Here is a 23,844-nt window from a genome sequence, read left to right as displayed (position 1 = left end):
CCAACACCACCACCAACACCACCAACACCAACATCACCACCAAAACCACCACCACCAACCCACACCACCACCAACACCACCACCAATACCAACACCACCACCACTACCTACGACGACGACAATACTGCTGCTGATACTGCCGCTGATGATGATCATGCTGATGATGCTGATGATGACCATACTACTGCTGATGATGATCATGCTGCTGCTGCTGATGATCATGCTGCTGATGTTGCTGATGATGATGTTGATGCTGTTGCTGATGATGCTGTTGATGATGATCATGCTGCTGTTGATGATGCTGCAGCTAATGATGCTGTTGATGATGATCATGCTGCTGCTGCTGATGATGATGATAATGCTGATGCCACCACAGACGGCGATGATGGGACGTCACCTCCCCAGCCCCCCACCCCGTGCCCCCCACCCCTTGCCCCCCCCGTGCCCCCCCCGTGCCCCCCCCGTGCCCCCCCTCCGTGCCCCCCCCGTGCCCCCCCTCCGTGCCCCCCCCGTGCCCCCCCTCCGTGCCCCCCCCGTGCCCCCCCCGTGCCCCCTGCTACACGAGACGCGGCCCCTACCCCGAGCAGCAGTCGTGAACGTGCGGAGTGCCTTCGACAGACAGTCCGAAAGCTTTAGTTGATCTTAAATATTAAGTCTTGATGATGTAGCATCGTCATCATGAGCAGCAGCATCAGCAGCATCAGCAGCTGCATCATCATCAGCAACACCAACATCATCAGCAGCAGCATCATCAGCACAATTATCAGCAGCATCATCATCAGCAGCAACTGCTGCACCATCATCAGCAACACCAACATCATCATCATCAGCAGCAGCATCATCAGCAACACCAACATCATCAACAGCATCATCAGCAGCATCATCAGCAGCATCATCATCATCACACGAGTGAGACGCTCCAGGATAAATAAGATGTGCACGTGGGGAGCGGTGGTGCAGCGGTTAGCGCACCTGCGCAGGCGAACCCGGCGGTGACCCGAGTTCGATTCCCGCTCCGAGCCGCCAACATCGGTGACGAAATATCTGAACCGGTCCTGGGCCTCCCCTATGTCGACTCAGCCTCAAAACCAATACGTGGCGCCGCGGTGCGTAACATCAGCGTCGGGGAGACAAAGGCGGCCGGGCGTGGTGCTGACTGCACCACCCCCTCGTGTGACACAGTGCCGTCAGTCTTCACAGGTGCTACTGGCTAATAGCACTTGCCCCAACAGTCTGTGAGAGGCTACACGGGGGCTCTTTGTCTTTGTATACTATGTGTATGTACGGTATATGCATGTGCGTGTGTGTGTATTTATATCGTTAACAGCTTCTTGCGACTATGACACTTGCCCCGGCGGTCTGTTAAAAGGCTACCCGGGGGATCTTTGTCTTTGTGTCGTTGACAGCACTTGCCCCGGCAGTCTGTTAACAGGCTACCCGGGGGATCTTTGTCTTTGTTACGCGTGCGAATGTGTACGTATGTTTATACGTGTGTGTGTGTGTGAATGTGTCGGTAGGTATGTATATTTGTATTGTCGTGAATGTTTCTTCTACATTAAGGTTGTGAACAAGGCATGTGGCGGTGGTGCAGCGGTTAGCGCTACCCGAGTTCGATTCCCGCTCACGGCCAACACCGGTGACGATTATCTGAGCCGGTCCCGAGGGCCTCCCACTAGGTCGACTCAGCCTCAAAACGAGTACACCTGGCGCGGTGTGTAAACATCGCCACCGAGGGAGACAAAGGCGGCCGGGCGTGGTGCTGGCCACATTCACTCGTGTGCCGCAGTTGCCGGCGAACTTTGTAGGTCCGACTCGCAAACGGCACTTGCCCCAAGTCTGTCGAAGGCTATTCGGGGGATCTTTGTCTTTGTTGTGTTTCTGCGCGCGAGTGTCTGTGGACTGTTTCAATCGGTTTCTGCCTAACCGGTAACCGTACGAAACAGCGGTTTTCCGCATACACTTATCTATGTATGAATGTTTCGCAACAAATGTAAGACAATTATTTTTTTTTCCACGAAGTTTTTGTTTAATCGAGAAAACGAAGGCAGGTTCCGGCGCGTGACGTCTTGGCAACACACCGACTGGACTGGCGACACGAAGCAACTGGGACAGGTTCCCGGCAAATGTTGAAGTAGAACTCTCCATGTGGCTGGGGAGCGCGGGGGGGAGGCGAGTTGATTACACCCAGCCCCTCCCCTACATCCCCTCCATCCACCCCTACTCATCCCCACCATCCCCCTCTACCCCCTCCCCTCCATCCACACCTCCCCTCCATCCCCCTCCATCCCCCCCCTCCTCCCCCCACCCCCTCCACCCCTACCCATCCCCCCTCCATCCACCCCTACCCATCCCCTCTATCCCCCTCCCCTCCTCCCCTCCACCCCCAATCAGTGTACTGGGGCCCAGCACCGTCCACTCGCGCAGTAGCACGGCCACGTGACCAGTGGATGACGTCAGTGAGCGAGCTGGCGGGGCAAAGCGTGGGCACGTCCACAGCGCTGCCCAACAGTCGTGGTGGGGGAGGGGGGAGGGGGGAGGGGAGGGGGAGGGGGGAGGGGGGAGGGGGAGGGGAGGGGGAGGGGGAGGGGGAGGGGGAGGGGGGAGGGGGAGGGGAGGGGGAGGGGAGGGGGAGGGGGAGGGGGGGAGGGAGGGGAGGGGGGAGGGGGGGAGGGGGGGAGTAAGGGGAGGGGGAGGGGGGGGAGTATGAGGGGGGGGGGGGAGTAGGAGGGGGGGGGAGTAGGAGAAGGAGGGGGGGGGAGTATGAGGGGGGGGGAGTAGGAGGGGGGGGAGTAGGAGGGGGAGTAGGAGGGGGAAGTAGGAGGGGGAGGGGGGGAGTAGGAGGGAGAGGGGGGAGTAGGAGGGAGAGGGGGGAGTAGGAGGGAGAGGGGGGAGTAGGAGGGGGAGGGAGGGGAGTAGGAGGGGGGGCGAATGTAGAAACACAACGTGGCCACAACGCTGGGCACGGGTTTGAAGGCGAAGTCGCTCTCCGCGCGAGCTCCATCTGTTGGCAGTGGCCCATCCGGCAGCGGAGAGGGGCAGAGGACTCAGCCGTTGCAGGGGCTGCGCCTTTTGTTTGCAGCAGCAGCATCAGCAGCAGCATCAGCAGCAGCAGCATCAGCAGCAGTAGCAGCAGCATCAGCAGCAGTAGCAGCAGCAGCAGCATCAGCAGCAACAGCAGCAGCAGCAGCAGCAACAGCAGCAGCAGCATCAGCAGCAACAGCATCAGCAGCAGCAGCATCAGCAGCAGTAGCAGCAGCAGCATCAGCAGCAGCAACAGCAGCAACAGTAGCAGCAGCAGCACTGCTGGTGGATGTCACGTATCGTGCGGGCGAGGCCCCCCCTCCTCCCTCCCCCCCCTCTCCCTCCCCCCCCCTCTCCCCCCCTTGTCTTTTTTTCAATGGAAGTCTCCACCCTCCGCCGTGGCTTTGGCGAACAGGTCCAGGAGGATGCCGCGGTCCAAGTTCCGTCCTGAAACGAATTGTGCGGGGAGAGGAGGTGGGGGTGGGAGCACAACGGAGAACAACCGTGGGGACTTTTGATTTAAAACTTTCGTGACCGCAGGGATTCATATTCTTGGTTCTTTCGGTAAAGTCACGTAGAGTGAGTAGGGTGAGTCAGTGAGTGGGTGAGCGAGAGAGTCAGTGGGTCAGTGGGTGGGTGAGCGAGTGGGTGAGTAGGTGGGTGAGTGGGTGAGCGAGCGAGTGGGTGAGCGAGTGAGTAAATTTGCCTTTACCCCCCACCTAGTTCTGTATATTTCCTGATTTCCATACATGGGAGTGCATTGGCATCTACGGATGAATTGCGTGACTTAACAAATGACAATTATTATTTTACTGGAGTGGTGGCGCAGTGGTTAGCGCGCGGTGCGGTGAACCCAGCAGCGGCCCGAGTTCGAATCCCGTTCACGACCAACACCACTGGTGACGATTATCTTTAAGCGGTCCTGGGCCTCCCTTAGATCGATTCAGCCGTAAAACGAGCGCCTGATGCGGGCTGTTTAAAACATCAGCACTGGGGAGACAAAGGCGACCGAGGGGGGGTGTCGGCCACACCACCCCCTTCCGTGTGCCGTGACGGCCTTCATAGGTGCTCGCAAACAGCACCTGCCTTTCCTAAACTACCACGAGTGGCTCCACATCTCCCAGTTTGACTCGGCCAATCATCTCTCTGGGGTCGATGAAATTAGTACCACTTTGTGGGTTATCACATAGATACACTCGCCCCCGTCATAGGAATGTGGAATCGCCGCCACTGTCTAAAAACTTTGGTTGGGGGCGGGGGGGGGGTAGGAAAGTGAGTTAACTCAGCCCACTATCTCTCTGGTGGCGAGGGTCGATAAAACGAGTACCACGTTGTGGGGAAGGCAACGGCGATTGATTGTCCTGTGGATGGACTCGCCCCCGCCATAGGAGCGTGGAATTGCCACCGCGGGCTCTGCAGCAGCTGGGCTGTGAGCGGGAGATGAGTAGCGTTGTCTCGTCGTTGTCTGGGAACCATTATCGCTAATGATCGCCCTCCATTGCTCCCTGCCATTGCCATTAAGGAGCAAATTCATAAATATACATGCGTGTTTAATAATATGCCTCGAAACAAATGCGCGCTTTCACCCCCAATGAACGGGTTGATCTGATTGTGCAACTGTCTGTCTCTGAGTGTGTGTGCGCGCGCGTGTGTGGGGAGCGGTGGTGTAGCGGTTAGCGCGCTGCGCTATGAACCCGGCGACCCGGGTTCGATTCCCGCTCACGGCCAACATCAGTGACGATTATCTGAACCGGTCCTGGGCCTCCGCTAGGTCGACTCGGCCACAAATGACTACCTGGTGCGATGTGTAAACATCGTCACTAGGGAGACAAAGGCGGCCGGGCGTGGTGTTGGCCACCCACCCGCTCGTGTGCCGTGCCGGCCTTCATAGGTGCTCGCTAACAGCACTTGCCCCAACAGAGACAAAGGTCACCCGTGTAGCCTGTAACAGACTGTCGGGGCAAGTGCCGGTAGCGAGTAGCGGCACCTATGAAGGCCGGCACGGGTGGTGTGGCTTGCACCACGCCCGGTCGTCTTTGTCTCCCCCCCCCCCGTGTTGATGTTTCACACGCCACACCACCAGGTGTTTTGTTTATTTAAGGCTGAGTCGATCCAGGGGAGGGGTGGTAAATTAAATGCCGGATACATGAAACACACACACGAAACACACACACATGAAACACACGCGGAACACACACACACGCGGAACACACACACACACGGAACACACACAAAACACTCACACGAAACACACACACGCGGAACACACACACACACGAAACACACACGAAACACACACACACGAAACACACACACACACGAAACACACACATACAGAAGAATAAGACGCAAGTCACACACAGGAGACACACGAAACACTCACACACGAAACACTCACACACGAAACACTCACACGAAACACACACACACACACGAAACACACACACGCGGAACACACACACACGCACACGAAACACACACACACACGAAACACCACACACAGAAGAAGAAGACGCAAGTCACACACAGGAGACACACACACGAATAAACATCGTCTCATCAGGATCGTGGTTCGATCCACCGCTGGATGAAGGCCCGTGCCATCTCACGAATCCGCGTGTGTCCTCTCATCCACGTGCTCCCCTGCCGGTGCGCGTCACGAGTTCTACTCTCTGCGCACGTGTCGGCTAATCTCAACGAGAATGAAAATAAAACCCACAATTGAACGTAGCCTGCAAGCAAGCCGTGCCAGCGTCTATTACTACCACCACGTCATCGGCCATGGTCAATCCACTGCTGGATGAAGACCTCCCTAAGCCAAAGAGGCGTACGGATGAGAAACACGGTCACCGGCAAACGAAATGGTGTTTGTGATGGGGGAGTGGTGGCATCGTGGTTAGCGCACCGCCCTATGAAACCCGGCCACATGAGTTCCATTCCCGGCCACGGCAAACATCGGTGGCAAATGCGTGAACCGGTTCTGGGCCTTCTCTAGGTCGACTCAGCCTTAATTGAGTTGCCTTTTTTTGTCGTGCTAACATTAACACTGGTTCCTAGAACAGGTCCCTGAATCAGGAAGTCTGGGACTAGGGTCCCTAGACCCAGAGTGAAAATTTTGTTTGGGTAAGCAGATGGGTGAATGGCTGGGTGAGTGGGTGAGTGGATTGGTGAGTGGATGGGTGAGCTAATGGGTGAGCGGACGGGTGAGTGGATGGGAGAGTGGGCAGGTGGGTGAGCGGGCGGGTGAGTGGGTGAGTGAGTGGGTTGGTGAGCGGATGGGTGAGCGGGGGGGTGAGCGGATGGGTGAGTGGGTGAGTGAGTGGGTGAGTGAGTGGGTTGGTGAGCGGATTGGTGAGCGGGTGGGTGAGCGGATGGGTGAGCGGATGGTTAAGTGGATTGGTGAGTGGATGGGTGAGCAGATGGGTGAGTGGATGGGTGAGCGGGCAGGTGGGTGATCGGGCAGGTAAGTGAACGGGTGAGTTGGTGGGTGATTGGGCGGGTGAGCGGGCGCGTGAGCGGGTGAGCGAGTGGGCGAGTGGGTGGGTGAGTGGATTGGTGAGTGGGTGGGCGGGTGTGTGAGCGGGTGAGCAGGCAGGGGAGCGGTGGGTGAGCGGTCGGTGAGTGGATTGGTGAGCGGGTGGGCGGGCGCGTGAGCGGGTGAGCTAGTGGGCGAGCGGGTGGGTGAGCGGTGGGTGAGTGGATTGGTGAGCGGGTGGGCGGGCGGGTGTGTGAGCGGGTGAGCGAGCGGGTGAGCGGGTGGGTGAGCGGTCGGTGAGTGGATTGGTGAGCGGGTGGGCGGGTGTGTGAGAGGGTGAGCGAGTGGGTGAGCGGGTGGGTGAGCGGTCGGTGAGTGGATTGGTGAGCGGGTGGTCGGGTGTGTGAGCGGGTCAGCGAGTGGGCGAGCGGGTGGGCGAGCGGTCGGTGAGTGGATTGGTGAGCGGGTGGGCGGGTGTGAGCGGGTGAGTGAGCGGGTGAGTGAGCGGGTGGGTGAACGGTGGGTGAGCGGGTGGGCGAGCGTGTGGGTGAGCGGTGGGTGAGTGGATTGGTGAGTGGTGTGGGTGGGTGTGTGAGCGGGTGAGCGGGTGGGTGAGCGGGTGGGTGAGCGGGTGGGTGAGCGGGTGTGTGAGCGGGTGAGCGAGTGGGTGAGCGGGTGGGTGAGTGGATTGGTGAGCGGGTGAGCGGGTGGGTGAGCGGGTGGGCGAGCGGGTGGGCGAGCGTACCAATGAGGATGAGCCTGCTGAGGCGAGGCTCGCCGGCGGGCCACGAGGCGGGGGCCTCCTGCTGCTCAAAGAGCTCCCGCACGGCCTGCACCAGCAGCGGGCGCACAGCGCCACACACGCTCACCAGGCCCTGCACGCACGCACGCACACACACACACAAAGATCCCCCGTATAGCCTGAACAGACTGTAGGGGCAAGTGCTGTTAGCGAGCACCTATGAAGGCCGGAACGGTACACGAGGGGGTGGGTGGCCACACAGACACACACACACAGACACAGACTCACACACACACACAGATACACACACAGACTCACACACACAGACACACACACAGACTCACACACACACACAGACACACACACACAGACACAGACTCACACACACAGATACACACACAGACTCACACACACAGACACACACACACAGATACACACACAGACTCACACACACAGACACACACACACAGACTCACACACACAGACACACACACACAGACACACACACAAACACACACACACAGACACACACAAAAATAATAGCCTTAACAGACTGTAGGGGCAAGTGCTGTTAGCGAGCATCTATAAAGGCCGGCACGGTACACGAGGGGGTGGGTGGGCAACACCACGCCCGGCCGCCTTTGTCTCCCTAGTGACGATGTTTACACATCGCACCGGGTCCTCACTTAAGGCTGAGTCGACCTAGAGGAGGCCCAGGATCGGTTCAGATAATCGTGTTGGCCGTGAGAGACAGGGGGAGACACGGGGTAGAGACAGAAGGAGACATGGAGAGACAGGGGGAGAGACGGGGGGGGGGGGGAGACAGGGAGAGACAGGGAAAGACAGAGGGAGACACGGGGGAGGAGACAGGGAGAGACACGGCAAGGAGCCAGAAAGGAGACACGGGGAGACACGAGGGAGGAGACAGGGAGAGACAGGGAGACAAGGAGACAGAGAGACAGGGAGACAGGGAGAGACAGGGGGAGAGACGGGGGGGGGGGGGAGACAGGGGGAGACAGGGAAAGACAGAGGGAGACACGGGGGAGGAGACAGGGGGAGACACGGCAAGGAGCCAGAGAGGAGACACGGGGAGACACGGGGGAGGAGACAGGGAGAGACAGGGAGAGAGACAGGGAGAGAGACACAAAGAGGAGACACAGGGGGGTGACAGAGAGGAGACACGGGGAGGAGACACAGAGAGGAGACAAGGGAGAGACAGGGAGACAGGGGGAGAGACGGAGGAGACACCGAGAGGAGACACAGGGGGGAGACACGGGGAGACACGGGGGGGGGGGGGGAGACAGGGGGATGAGACACGGGGATGAGACACGTGGTCTGCAGGGGTGCAGACTCAGCCTGCGGGGAAATGGGACCCCCCGTGGCTTCCCATGAGTCACCCCCTACCCCATCACGCCCCCTACCTACTTGTTCATTAAACGGGGCTCAATTAGGGTCTGTCCCGTGGCAGTAAAGAGAGGCAGGAGTGGGCAAGCACGAGGTCGACTTAGCTTGAAATGCGTAGAGCCTGGGGCTACGGGTGGTGGTGGTGGTGGTGGCGGTGATGATTGATTGTGCCGAAGGTTGTGGTGATGATGGCAGTGGATGTGCTAATACATGGGGTGAAGACGGTGGTGGCTGTGGTTGATGGTGGTGACAGGAGTGGTGTTGGTTGTGGTGGTTGTGGTTGCAGCGGTGTAGTATCGGTGGTGATGGTGGTGGTGGCGGTGGTTGCGATAATGGTGGTGATGGTTGTGGATGTAGTTGTGGTGGCAGTGGCCGTGGTGGTGTGCTGGTGGTGGCGACGGTGGCGGTAGTAGTGGTGGTCGTGGTAACAATGATGACGACGATGACGATGACAATGACTGATGATGGGGATGATGACGATGACGACGATGACAATGACTGATGATGGGGATGATGACGATGATGATGACGATGATGATGACGACAATGATGACGACGACGATGACAATGATGATGACGACGACGATGATGACGATGATGACGACGACGATGAAAACGACGACGACGACGACGATGATGATGATGATGACGATGATGATGACGACGATGATGATGACGATGATGATGATGATGACGATGATGACGACGACGACAACGACGACAATGATGACGATGATGACGACGACGATGACGACGACGATGACAATGATGACGACGATGATGACGATGATGACGACGACGATGACGACGATGATGACAATGATGACGACGACGATGACGACGACGATGACGACAATGATGACGATGAGGACGACGCGACGGCGTGATTGCTTGAGCAGTGCTCACCTTCATCCGCAGGACCTCCATGGGCAGCCCAGCTGCATTGTGAACGCTCTTCTCCCACAGCAGGCTCTACACACCAAAGACAAAGATCCCCCGGGTAGACTTCAGCAGTGCGAATAATCGCACCAACTGTTGTCACCTTCTCACCAAGCTGCTTGGCGATGGTCTTGTAGCCCATTCCAGCCTTGTGTAGGTCTACAATCTTGTCCCTGACATCCTTGGAGAGCTCTTTGGTCTTGGCCATGGTAGAAAGTTTGGAATCTGATTGATTGATTGCTTCTGTGAACAGGTGTCTTTTATACAGGTAACAAGCTGAGATTAGGAGCACTCCCTTTAAGAGTGTGCTCCTAATCTCAGCTCGTTACCTGTATAAAAGACACCTGGGAGCCAGAAATCGTTCTGATTGAGAGGGGGTCAAATACTTATTTCCCTCATTAAAATGCAAATCAATTTATAACATTTTTGACATGCGTTTATCTGGATTTTTGTTGTTGTTATTCTGCCTCTCACTGTTCAAATAAACCTACCATTAAAATTATAGACTGATCATTTCTTTGTCAGTGGGCAAACGTACAAAACCAGCAGGGGATAAAATACTTTTTTTCCCTCACTGTATATGTATCGTTGCTATATGTATCAATGCTATATGTATCAATGCTCTATGTATCGACGCTGTGTGTACCGATGGTGTATGCGCTGGTGGTGTGTTTGTAGCCCCCCGGTGCAAGTCGTAGCGGTAGTGCGCGTAGCGGCGGTCCCGACTAAAAGCCCCAGCCCCAGTCCCAGTGCCAGCCTCAGTCCCAGCCCCAGCGGCGTCTCACCTGCAGAAACCAGTCGAGTCCTCGCTGGGGCACCGTCCCCAACACTTCAATGGTCACGGTGCCGATACTCTGCGTTGAGAAGACAAAGAGAAAGATCCCCCGTATAGCCTTTAACAGACCGCTGGGGCAAGTGCCGTTCTAGAGGAGCAGGAACGTATGAAGGCCGGCGTGGCACACGAGGGGGTGGGCGGCCTGCACCACGCCCGGCCGCTTTTGTCTCCCCAGTGGCGATGTTTACACACCGCACCAGGTACTTATTTGAGGCCGTGTCGACCTAGGGGAAGCCCAGAACTGGTTCAGATAATCGTCACTGCTGTTGGCCGTGAGCGGGAATCGAACCCGGGTCGCCAGGTTCGTAGCGCAGTGCGCTAACCACTACACCACCGCTCCCCACTCCTCACAACCACACACACACACACGCGCGCGCTGATACACCCATGCGCACACACACACACGCACACTCCCCCCTGACTTTATGACACTTTAAAACTCTGACCTCAATTCCTGTCCGCTAACGGCTCCTGCCAAGGAAACCTACATCAGTAGACGCGTCTCCTCCTCCTCCTCCTCCGATTAGCACGCTTGGCTACGAATGATGCGGGCGAAGTTCAGCGCACGTACCCACGTGACCACTTGAGGCTGCTCAGAAACTCCGAGCGCACTGTTGTTCGCATCGCTGGGCGTCGCGGTGTCTAGGAGATGTTAACTACCTCGCCCGGTATGCAGGAGGCCGTGGGTTCGATCCCGACCCTGACGCCTGCTGCTGTATATTTGGAGTTTGCGTGTCTATCTCATCATCATAACGGTGGCTAGAATATGGTAACTACCTCGCCTGGTATGCAGGAGGCCGTGGGTTCGATCCCGACCCTGACGCCTGCTGCTGTATATTTGGAGTTTGCGTGTCTCTCTCATCATCATAACGGTGGCTAGGAGATGGTAACTACCTCGCCCGGTATGCAGGAGTTCGTGGGTTCGATCCCGACCCTGACGCCTGCTGCTGTATATTTGGAGTTTGCGTGTCTCTCTCATCATCATAACGGTGGCTAGGAGATGGTAACTACCTCGCCCGGTATGCAGGAGTTCGTGGGTTCGATCCTGACCCTGACGCCTGCTGCTGTATATTTGGAGTTTGCGTGTCTCTCTCATCATCCTAACGGTGGCTAGGAGATGGTAACTACCTCGCCCGGTATGCAGGAGTTCGTGGGTTCGATCCTGACCCTGACGCCTGCTGCTGTATATTTGGAGTTTGCGTGTCTCTCTCATCATCATAACGGTGGCTAGGAGATGGTAACTACCTCGCCCGGTATGCAGGAGTTCGTGGGTTCGATCCTGACCCTGACGCCTGCTGCTGTATATTTGGAGTTTGCGTGTCTCTCTCATCATCATAACGGTGGCTAGGAGATGTTAACTACCTCGCCCGGTATGCAGGAGTTCGTGGGTTCGATCCCGACCCTGACGCCTGCTGCTGTAGATTTGAAAAACCTTGGATTGCGAGTAACTTGGTCTGCGAGTGTTTTGCAAGACGAGCAAAAATTTTAAGCAAATATTAATTTGATAAACGAGCGAGGTCGTGCAATACGAGTAGTACGTGTGTACACTTTGTCTGCCGAGCGTCACGTGATCACAACTGATATACGAGTGCTTTGATATACGAGTGCTTTGGATTACAAACACGTTTACGGAAGTCATTATGCTCGCAATCCAAGGTTTTACTGTAGTTGGAGTTTGCGTGTCTCTCTCTCTCTCTCCCTGTGGTCTCGTGGATTTTTCTCCGGGTCCCTCCGGTTTCTCCCTCCACATTTAAAATCGACATCACGCGTTTAAGAGCATTTGGCTGCCGTCAGCGTCCGCATTGGTGATGGATAAGCCCCTTCGTCGAGCTGATCACTTGGTAAAAATAAAAAAATAAAAATTTGTTTTAGATTTAAGTGCCGCGACTCGGAGTGGCGACGCCGATATCACGACCGCAATTTGGGTTTCACTTTAGTCTTGCCCGGGACCGCGCGACCACCCCGCAAGCCAAGCTGGGCTCCAGCACACGCACGCACGCACACACACACACGCACACACACACGCACGCACACACACGCACGCACACACACGCACGCACGCACACACGCACGCACACGCACGCACGCACGATTACAAAGAAAATGATCCCCCGTTTTCTTTGCTCCAACAGATTGTTGGGAGCCGACCTAGGGGAGGCCCAGGACGCGTCACCCGCTCCGCTCGTCGCCCCCTCCACCCTGGTCACGCCAATAAATGCACTTGAAGCTGGGGAAAGTGCATCCCCTCGCCCTCCCAGCCTCTCTCCCCTCTCTCTCCGTGCGTCTCTCCGCGGGCAGCAAACAGAGCGGCCAAACCACTTGGACGTGAATCCATCCGGACGACAACGATCGTGGCTGGCCTCCATTGGCCCGTCGATGTTAAACCTCCAACAGGGAGAAGAAGTGGGGGAATGGGGGGGGGGCGGTCTGAACAAAACAAGACCCCCCCCCCTCCCCCCCGCAAAGAGGTTGCGAGTCAAGTGTTGGACGAACAATCCGCGATTTACGACCGCGCGCCCCGCGTTGAAGAGTTTGTTTAGGACCACGAGTCTCGGTCGTTTGTTGCCCCTGAAACGGTTTCTGACCTCCCCCTAGGTCTACTCAGCCTCGAATGAGTAACCCGTTGCGCAGTGGCGCGGTGAACGTCGCCGCCACCGGCCTTGATCGGCGCGACTCGCTAACGGCACCTTGCCCCAACAGTCTGTTGAGGCTACACAGGGGAGCTTTGTCTTTGCATCAGAGCAGTTCATTTCTACTTACCCCCACACACTCTCACCCTCTCACTCTACCATTCTACCACTCTCCCACTCTCTCACTGTCTCACTCTCTCACTCTGACACTGACACTCTGACACTGACACTCTGACACTCTGACATTCTGACACTCTAACACTCTGACACTCTCCCACTCTCCCACTCTACCACTCTACCACTCTGACACTCTGACACTCTGCCACTCTACCACTCTACCACTCTCTCACTCTCTCACTCTCTCACCCTCGTCATCCCCGCGACACGGACACGCGACTGCATTTGCCGCGGGTTCCGTGGGTTAATACCTAACCCTGACCCCCCCTGCCCCCGTACCCACACGTTGCAGGAACGTTGGTGGAACGTTGGGAAACGTTGGAAAAAGTTGGGGAACGTTGCCGGCTGAGCCGGGTGCCGTCGACAAGAACCCCTTTGCGCTCTTCGCCAACGGGGGAGCGGGAGACGTGGATCAACAATCCGCCAGGTCACTCAAGGCCCACTCCAGCCACGTAGCCTCCGCACAAGTGCCACCCTGTCAATCGCTTTGATCGACGTCCTTTACGTATTCGCCGAAGCACCTTCTCTCTCTCATCTCTCATCATCACCACAGTGGCTAGGAGATGTTAACTACCTCGCCTGGTACACAGGAGGTCGTGGGTTCGATCCCGACCCTGACGCCTGCTGCTGTAAATTTGGAGTTTGCGTGTCTCTCTCTCATCATCATCATCATCACAGTGGCTAGGAGATGTTAACTACCTCGCCTGGTCTACAGGAGGTCGTGGGTTCGATGCTGACCAGGAGTTTGCGTGTCTCTCTCTACCCCCGTGGTCACGTGGACTTTTCTCCGGCCCCTCCACACTGCGTCTGTGACAGTCGCCGCAGCAGGCAGGGCTCTGTCGCTGGGTGGCGGCGGCGGCGGCGGCGGCGACGACCCTGGGCGCGACCTCCAGCGCAACGTCGCGCGGGAACGGCCGCGACTCGTCACGGCAACGTGGAATTGCCGCCTCCCACGGGGGGCGGTGCGTTGCTGCGGGGAGGGAGATGCTGCGTGTGGTGCTGTGGGGAGGGAGATGTGGTGTGTGGTGATGTGGTTTGTGGTGCTGTGGGGAGGGAGATCCTGGGGAGGGAGATGTGGTGTGTGGTGCTGTGGGGAGGGAGATGTTGTGTGTGGTGCTGTGGGGAGGGAGATGCTGGGGAGGGAGATGTGGTGTGTGGTGCTGTGGGCAGGGAGATGTTGTGTTGTGAGCTCCCGTGCTGCGGGAGAGGGTGCGCTTACCTTGTCCAGGTGCGAGGGTTCGTCCTCGCCAGGCCTCATCAGCTGCGCCAGCCTCTCCTGAAACCTGGCACCACGCAGCGTGCCAGTCACACGGTGTGCACGCTCACCCACATCCCCCCCCACCCCCCCAAACTCGCATCCCATCTCCCGTCGCAATCTCCCATTGCACATGCACGCACAGCTATAGAAACGCACACACACACACGCACACACACACACACACGCACACACACACACGCACACACACACACGCACGAACACGCACGCACACACGCACGCACACACGCACGCACACACACACACGCATGATTACAAAGAAAAAGATCCCCCGTTTTCTTTGCTCCAACAGATTGTTGGGAGCAAGTGCTGTTAGCGAGCACCTACGAAGGCCGGCACGGTACACGAGGGGGTGGGTGGCCAATACCACGCCCGACCGCCTTTGTCTCCCTCGTGGCGATGTTCACTACACACCGCACCAGGTACTCATTTGCGGATGAGTCGACCTAGGGGAAGCCCAGGTGCGGTTCTGATGATCGTCACCGGTGTTGGCCGTGAGCGGGAATCGAACCTGGGTAGCCGGGTTCGTAGTACAGCGCGCTAACCGCTGCACCACCGCTCCCCACACCATCATCACCATCATCACCACCAACAATATCACAAAATCATCACCACCACCCGTACCAGCATCACCACCACACCATGCATTACTTATTTTAGGCTGAGTCGACCCAGTGGTGGCCCTCACCTGTCTCCCGTCGTGGTGTCGTAAGCGTGGAGGTCCAGCACTTCCCCTAGGTCCACTCTGGCGGAACAAAACAAAACAAACCCCAACTGGGTGAGTTCTACAGCTTCGAGCATTCGTGCCTACAACACCGCACCAGGTACTCATTTCAGGCTCAGTCGACCTAGGGGAGGTAAGACACTGGAGCAGCCGCAGGAAGTACGACTCGCCACTGATGTTAGCCGCGAGCGGGAACGGAACGCTCGCCACTGCGCCACCACTCCAACACGCTCACACAAAGACAAAGATCCCCCTTGTAGCCTTCTTCAGACCTGCGGGGCAAGTGCTGCTATAGCGTCTACGCAGGCCGGCACGGCGCATGAGGGCGAGCATGCCCATGCCCCCCCCCCCCCCCAAGCCGCCGATTACTCGTTTGAGGCCGAGTCGACCTAGGGGAAGCCCGGCACCGGGTTAGATAATCGCCAACGACGTTGTCCGTGAGCGGGAGTCGAACGCGGGTGGCAGGGTTCGTAGCGCGGCGCGCTAACCGCTGCGCCACCGCTCCCCACTCACACTCACGCACACGCGCACGCAAAGACACACACGCACACACCTGACATACGTGCAAATCACGCTCGTAATTGACTCTCCACGCCCCCCCCCCTTCCCCCCGAACTTCACAGTGCCCCCCCCCCCAACTCGCACGGTTTAAATCCTAAACTGCCTTCATAATGTCAGCGCGACGCGAGTTACGACAGCGATTGATGGGCCGCGCAGATTTAGGAGCGGAAACGGCGCGGCGGTGCCGGCCGCGGTGCCGCGCAAGTACAGACGGCTGGGACACAGGCAGAGAGACAGAGACACAGGCAGAGAGACAGGCAGACAGAGAGACAGAGAGACAGACAAAGAGACACGCAGAGACACAGGCAGAGAGACAGGCAGACAGAGAGACAGAGAGACAGACAAAGAGACACGCAGAGACACAGGCAGAGAGACAGGCAGAGACACAGGCAGAGACACAGGCATAGAGACAGACAGACAGAGAGACAGACAGAGAGACAGAGAGACAGGCAGAGACACAGGCAGAGACACAGGCAGAGACACAGACATAGAGACAGACAGAGAGACAGAGAGACAGACAGAGAGACAGGCAGAGACACAGGCAGAGAGACAGACAGACAGAGAGACAGACAGAGAGACAGAGAGACAGAGAGACAGACAGAGAGACAGGCAGAGACACAGGCAGAGAGACAGACAGAGAGACACAGACAGAGAGACACACACACACCACTACTTCACACTCCATACGCCACTTACACACACACCACGCATCACACCCCGGCCCTGGCTAACAATCGGAAGTCGTGAACTCAGGTGGTCGCAGTCGGGCTCCTAGACCTCATCCTCCTCCTCCCTCTCCTTCCCATCTCTCTCAACTCCTTCCCATCTCTCTCATCTCCCACCAATGCACTCCTACCTCCTCTTTCCCTTCCTCCGTCTCCTCCTCCTTCCTCTCCTTCTCCCACTGCCCGTTCCACACTCCCACACTCTCTCCCTCCCCCCTCACTCTCTCTCACCATCTCCCCACACTCTCTCTCTCTCACCATCTCCCCACACTCTCTCTCTCACCATCTCCCCACACTCTCTCACTCTCTCTCACCATCTCCCCACACTCTCTCTCTCACCATCTCCCCACACTCTCTCACTCTCACCATCTCCCCACACTCTCTCACCATCTCCCCACACTCTCTCTCTCTCACCATCTCCCCACACCGGTACTCTCCACTCACTCACCGCGTGATTTATCCATTTCACAATTTACCCGGCCGGGTCTCGGGCCGGGAGATTTACGTGGACGTCGCCGCGTGAAATAGTGAAATAGTGAAATAGTGAGTGGGCCGGGAAAAAAATTGTCCACCGTCATTAGGGGATAGATGAGCCTCAAATGGGGCCACATCCATAACGGCGAAGATTTACACCGGGGCGATGGGCATTGCGTAGGGATGGAGGGGGACGGGGAGACGGGGAGACGGGGAGACGGGGAGACGGAGACACGGGGACAGAGACAGACAGAGAGGGGGGGGGGACAGGGAGAGAACAAAATACTACGTAGAAAACAGGGGGAACATAGACATGGGGTAGGGAGAGAGGGGGTAGTGAGAGAGAGGGGGTAGAGAGAGGGGGTAGAGAGAGGGGGTAGAGAGAGAGGGGGTAGAGAAAGGGGGAAGAGAGAGGGGGGGGAGGGTAGAGAGGGAAGGGGTAAGAAGGAGGAGAGCAGAGCGTGACATCTTTCATGAAATCTTAATTTTAAAAGGCGGAGGGGGCACATAAAGCAAAGCATTGAAAAACAAACAAACAAAACGAAATGATGAACGAAGCAAAGTGCCGACTACACTGAGCGTCTTCTTGTTTCCTCTGATCGTAAAAGAAAAAAGAGACAGGGGACAGGGAGACGGGGGGGGGGGAGAGAGCAACTCGGTTTTTTTGTTTGTTAATTTTGGAATCAACTTGCGGAGGTCGCGCAAATAGAACGCAGCGATCATCGGATGCCAGGACGCAGCGGCATCGAGAGAGAGGAGAGAGAGTGGAGAGAGAGGAGAGAGAGGGGGGAGCGAGAGAGTGAGCGAGAGAGTGAGCGAGAGGTGCTGGTTTTACATAAAGCAAAGTTTAAAATTTTAAATTAAAAAAATTACGAAATGATTAACGAAGCAAAGTGCTGAATACACCGAGCATCTTCTTGTTTCCACTGATCGTAAATAATAATAAAAAAATAAAAAATAAATTAATAAAAATAATAAAAAAGAGAGGGGAGAGAGAGTGGAGAGAGATCGTAAGGAGAGAGAGAGGGGAATGAGAGAATGGGGAGAGAGAGTGGAGAGAGAGAATGAGCGACAGAACGAACGAGAGAACGAGTGAGCGAGCGAGAGAGCGAGAGAGCGAGAGAGCGAGCGAGGGTTATATAAAGCCCCGTTTAAAAAAAAAAACATTTTACGAAATGATGAACGAAACAAAGTGCCGAATACACCGAGCATCTTCTTGTTTCCACTGATCGTAAAAAAAAGAGGGGAGAGAGAGGGTAGTGAGAGAATGGGGAGAGAGATGACGATCAGTGACGGTGCTTCGGCTCGCGAGGGCCGCCTCTCGCTAATTGGCACGAATGCAATTAACGACTCGGCCGACGGATTCTCTGGCGAGTGAATGTGAGCCGCGTGATTTTCGCTCCCGAAATCTGAACGCAGAGGAATTGAGCCGAGCAGTTTTGATTGCTGCTGCTGCTATTTGATGATGATGATGATGCTACTCCTGATGCTGACGATGATGCTGATGATGCTGCTGCTGATGATGATGATGCTACTCCTGATGCTGATGATGCTGATGCTGACGATGCTGATGATGCTGATGCTGACGATGCTGATGATGCTGCTGATGATGATGCTACTCCTGATGCTGACGATGATGCTGACGATGCTGATCATGCTGCTGCTGATGATGATGCTACTCCTGATGCTGACGATGATGCTGACGATGCTGATGATGATGATGCTACTCCTGATGCTGAGGATGGTGCTGATGATGCTGCTGCTGATGATGATGCTACTCCTGATGCTGACGATGATGCTACTCCTGATGCTGACAATGCTGATGCTGCTGCTACTGATAATGATGATGATGCTAAACTTGAAGTTGTTCAGACGTCAGTAGCTATCGAACACTCCAGCTCAGCAACTTGTTGCAGGCTGGAGGGGCAAGTGCTGTTACACAGCTACAGACAAAGCTACCCCAGGTAGCCTCTAGCAGGGCTGCAGGGGAAAGTGCTGTTAGTAGCAGCAGTATCTATGTACTACACACACCACACACAGACAAAGCTACCCCAGGTAGCCTCTAGCAGGGCTGCAGGGGCAAGTGCTGTTAGCGAGCAGCAACTATGAAGGCCGGAACGGCACACCAGGGGGTGGGTGGCCTGCACCACGCCCGGCCGCCTTTGTCTCCCCAGGTACTCATTTGCGGCTGAGTCGACCTATGGGAGGCCCAGGTGCGGTTCAGATAATTCACCGGTGTTGTCCATGAGCGGGAATCGAACTCGGGTTTGCCGGGTTCAACGCGCTGAGCGCTGCACCACCACTCCCCACGGGGGCGGTGACGTCACACGTACCCAAACACTCATACACACACGTACCTATAGACTCACACACACACACGCACCCATAGACTCACACACACTCACACACACACCCATAGACACACACGCACCTATAGACTCACACACACACACCCATAGACTCACACACACTCACACACACACACACCCATAGACTCACACACACACACACCTATAGACACACGCACCTATAGACTCACACACACACCTATAGACTCACACACACACCTAAAGACTCACACACACCTATAGACTCACACACACACCTATAGACTCACACACACACACCCATAGACTCACACACACTCAAACACACACCTATAGACTCACACAAACACACCCATAGACACACACACCTATAGACTCACACACACACACACCCATAGACTCACACACACTCACATACACACACCCATAGACTCATACACACACACCCACCCATAAACTCACACACACACACCTATAGACACACGCACCTATAGACTCACACACACACACACACCCATAGACTCACACACACTCACACACACACCCATAGACTCTCACACACACACCTATAGACACACGCACCTATAGACTCACACACACACCTATAGACTCACACACACACACCCATAGACTCACACACACTCAAACACACACCTATAGACTCACACAAACACACCCATAGACACACACACCTATAGACTCACACACACACACACCCATAGACTCACACACACTCACATACACACACCCATAGACTCATACACACACACCCACCCATAAACTCACACACACACACCTATAGACACACGCACCTATAGACTCACACACACACACACACCCATAGACTCACACACACTCACCACACACACCATAGACTCACACACACACACCCACCCATAGACTCTCACACACACACCTATAGACACACGCACCTATAGACTCACACACACACCTATAGACTCACACACACACCTAAAGACTCACACACACACACCTATAGACTCACACACACACCTATAGACTCACACACACACACCTATAGACTCACACACACACACCTATAGACTCACACACACACCTAAAGACTCACACACACACACCTATAGACTCACACACACACACCTATAGACTCACACACACACCTAAAGACTCACACACACACACCTATAGACTCACACACACACACCTATAGACTCACACACACACACACCTATAGACTCACACACACACACACACACCTATAGACTCACACACACACCTAAAGACTCACACACACACACCTATAGACTCACACACACACACCTATAGACTCACACACACACACCTATAGACTCACACACACACGTACCTATAGACTCACACACACACGTACCTATAGACTCACACACACACAAACCTATAGACACACACACACACACATAGACTCACACACACACACACACACGTACCTATAGACACACACACATGCACCTATAGACTCACACACACACGTACCTATAGACTCACACACACACCTATAGACTCACACACCCCCATAGACTCTCACACACACACACACACGTACCTATAGACACACACACACACACACCTATAGACTCACACACACCCATAGACTCACACACACAACAACAACAACAACAACAACCGCCATTCGCCACTAAGTGGCGGTGACGTCACCACGATGCTTGTGCCAGGCCAAGTGCACCTTGAGGCCACGTGAAGTGTCGAAAGCCCGCTGGCAGGAGGTCACGGGGCAGACCCAGGTGCCACGGGTCGACTGACCGAGATGACCGAGATGACTGGCTGATGCACCACCTGTGCCCCCTACTGTGCCAACTTGCTGTGCTTTAGCCACCCGGCGCTCCGCTCGTTGTTGTGAGCGTCGCTCCTCCGCCCTCCGTTGTTGTTGGAGGGCGACTGCCTCCAACTGCCCAGTAGCGTCCTTCACGAGCCTCCTCCACTGAGGCCGATCTTGACACCGCTGGTACCAGTCATCGGCAAGTCCACTCAGCTCCACGTCCTCCTGTACCACATCACTCCATCTCTTCTCCAGCCCGTGCCGCGCCCGTCTAGCCCCCTCGATCCGGCCGAACAAAAGCTGTTTAGGCATGCGGTGGCTGGGCATGCGGGCTACATGACCCAGCCAACGCAGCCTTGCCTGCCGGAGGAGCTCACTGATGGGACTTTGCCCAGATCTTTCAAGGATTTGTGAGCTCCTCACACAATCCAGCCTGGTTAAACCCAGGATGGATCGTAGGCAGGCCAGCCTAAATGTTTCCAACCGGCGAAGATGCTCCACCAGGGGGGTCCACGTCTCGCAAGCGTAGAGAAGGGAGGGAATGACCGTGGCCGAGAAGACCTGAAGCTTCGTGCGGAGCGACAGACCAGGTAGCTTCCACACAGCGTTACGCAACCGATGAAAAGATATTGCCGCTCGACTGATTCGGAGTGAGACCTCTGCTGATAGACTGGAGCCGGTCATAAGCACACTGCCCAGGTATGGGAAACTCTCCACTCTCTCCACAACTGCCCCATCACCAATTGGGAGTTGTGGGGGTGGAGTGTCCGATGGTACAAAATACCCAGGCAGGTGCTTAGTTTTGGTGGGGCTGATGGTAAGGCCCCACCTCTTGGTGGCACGCTCCAGTCTCAGCAGCAGCGTCTCCAACTCCTCTTCTGAATGAGCAGCTATTACCAAATCATCGGCATACATAACGTGGTTGACCAATAGGGAGCCATCCCTTGATCGCACCCGGGCGTCGATCAGCCTCCCATTATATCTGTACCAAATGGAAATTCCTCCGGTACAGCTATTGAAGGCTTCACGAACTACGCGGTCAAAATAGATGTTAAATAATGTGGGAGCCAGAGGACATCCCTGTCGCACCCCAAGGTGTACAGGGAAAGGCTCCGACTCCCGGCCACGTAGTTTTACCCGGGCCCGCTCACCATCATGAAGGTCCTTAATGATCGTGAGTAGAGGGTCAGGGACTCCGAAAGCACGAAGAACAACCCAGAGCCCAGTCCTACACACACACCCATAGACACACACACACCTATAGACACACAGACACACACCCATAGACTCACACACACACCCATAGACACACACACACACCCATAGACTCACACACACACACTCACACGTACCTATAGACTCACACACACACACCCATAGACACACAGACACACACCCATAGACTCACACACACACACCCATAGACACACACACCCCCATAGACTCACACACACTCACACGTACCTATAGACTCACACACACACACGTATTTATAGACTCACACACATACCTATAGGCTCACACACACACACACATAGACTCACACACACACACACGTACCTACAGACTCACACACACACACCTATAGACACACACACACCCATAGACACACACACACCTATAGACTCACACACTCATACACAGACTCACACACTCACACACAGACTCACACACACACACCCATAGACTCACACACACACCTATAGACTCACACACACACACACCCATAGACACACACAGACACCTATAGACTCACACACACACACCCATAAACTCACACACTCACACCCACACACCTATAGACTCACACACACACACACACCTATAGACTCACACACACACACCCATAGACTCACACACTCACACACACACCTATAGACTCACACACACACCCATAGACTCACACACTCACACACACACACACCTATAGACACACACACACCTATAAACTCACACACACACACACACAAGCACGTGTGGTGAGCTACGGCTATCGACCGCGTGTGCGCGCGCTGAGTGATGCCGCCTCTGTGTTGCCAAGCGCGGGAGGCGCGCACACACGCAGCAGGCTCCGTCAGCAGGCGCGTACCTCCACGGCCCTTCGACTCGCATGAGCCCAAACGACGCCCCGGTGACCCCCCCCGTGTCATGACATCATCTCGTCGAGAGGTTAAGTGCCGCCCGTTAAACGTGAGCCGGTAAAAACAAACGCGCGCACACGGACACACACACACACACAAAGATAAAGATCCCCCGTGTAGCCTTAACAGACTCTAGGGGCAAGTGCTGTTAGCGAGCACCTGCGAAGGCCGGCACGGCACACGAGGGGGTGGGTGGCCAGCACCACGCCCGTCCGCCTTTGTCTCCCCAGTTTGCGATGTTTACACATCGCACCAGGTACTCATTTGAGGCTGAGTCGACCTAGGGGAGGCCCAGGACCTGTTCAGATAATCGTCATTGGGTGTTGGTGGCCGTGAGCGGGAATCCAACTCGGGTCGCCGGGTTCGTAGCGCAGCGCTAACCGCTGCACCACCGCTCCCCACGCGCACGCGCGCAGGCACAAAGCAACGCAAATTCTCAAACACACACAACAACAACAAGGACGTCAACCGATGGTGGCGAAGTCACCATGAGCGGTTGCGCCAGGCTGGGTTCACGCCGGAGGCCCGCGCGAAATTCCGCCGGCCTTGCCCAGACCACCAACTCAACGTTCGTTGTAAGGCGCCACCGCACGAC

At 55.9% G+C, this 23,844-nt stretch overlaps 1 protein-coding gene across 1 annotated transcript in view; it reads right to left on the bottom strand.

Annotated features, from left to right (window-relative positions):
• Positions 1-3,358: 3,358 nt before the first annotated feature.
• The window catches only part of LOC133350705 (zinc-regulated GTPase metalloprotein activator 1-like), a 110,595-nt gene continuing 90,109 nt past the window's right edge, over positions 3,359-23,844 (bottom strand). Inside the window, exons 9-14 of the mRNA XM_061565360.1 lie at positions 15,188-15,244; positions 14,443-14,506; positions 10,367-10,435; positions 9,549-9,614; positions 7,242-7,371; positions 3,359-3,468 (exon numbers count right to left, since the gene is read on the bottom strand). Of these exons, the coding sequence (XP_061421344.1) occupies positions 3,395-3,468; positions 7,242-7,371; positions 9,549-9,614; positions 10,367-10,435; positions 14,443-14,506; positions 15,188-15,244 (460 nt within the window). The 3' untranslated portion in view covers positions 3,359-3,394. The remainder of the gene's footprint in view (positions 3,469-7,241; positions 7,372-9,548; positions 9,615-10,366; positions 10,436-14,442; positions 14,507-15,187; positions 15,245-23,844) is intronic.

This window comes from Lethenteron reissneri, chromosome 4, assembly GCF_015708825.2.
Source record: "Lethenteron reissneri isolate LAM-NWPU_2019-01 chromosome 4, ASM1570882v1, whole genome shotgun sequence".
Classification (NCBI taxonomy): Eukaryota; Metazoa; Chordata; class Hyperoartia; order Petromyzontiformes; family Petromyzontidae; genus Lethenteron; species Lethenteron reissneri.
The sequence above is the reverse complement of the archived record's forward strand: the minus strand, read 5'-3'. Positions and strand labels throughout refer to the sequence as shown.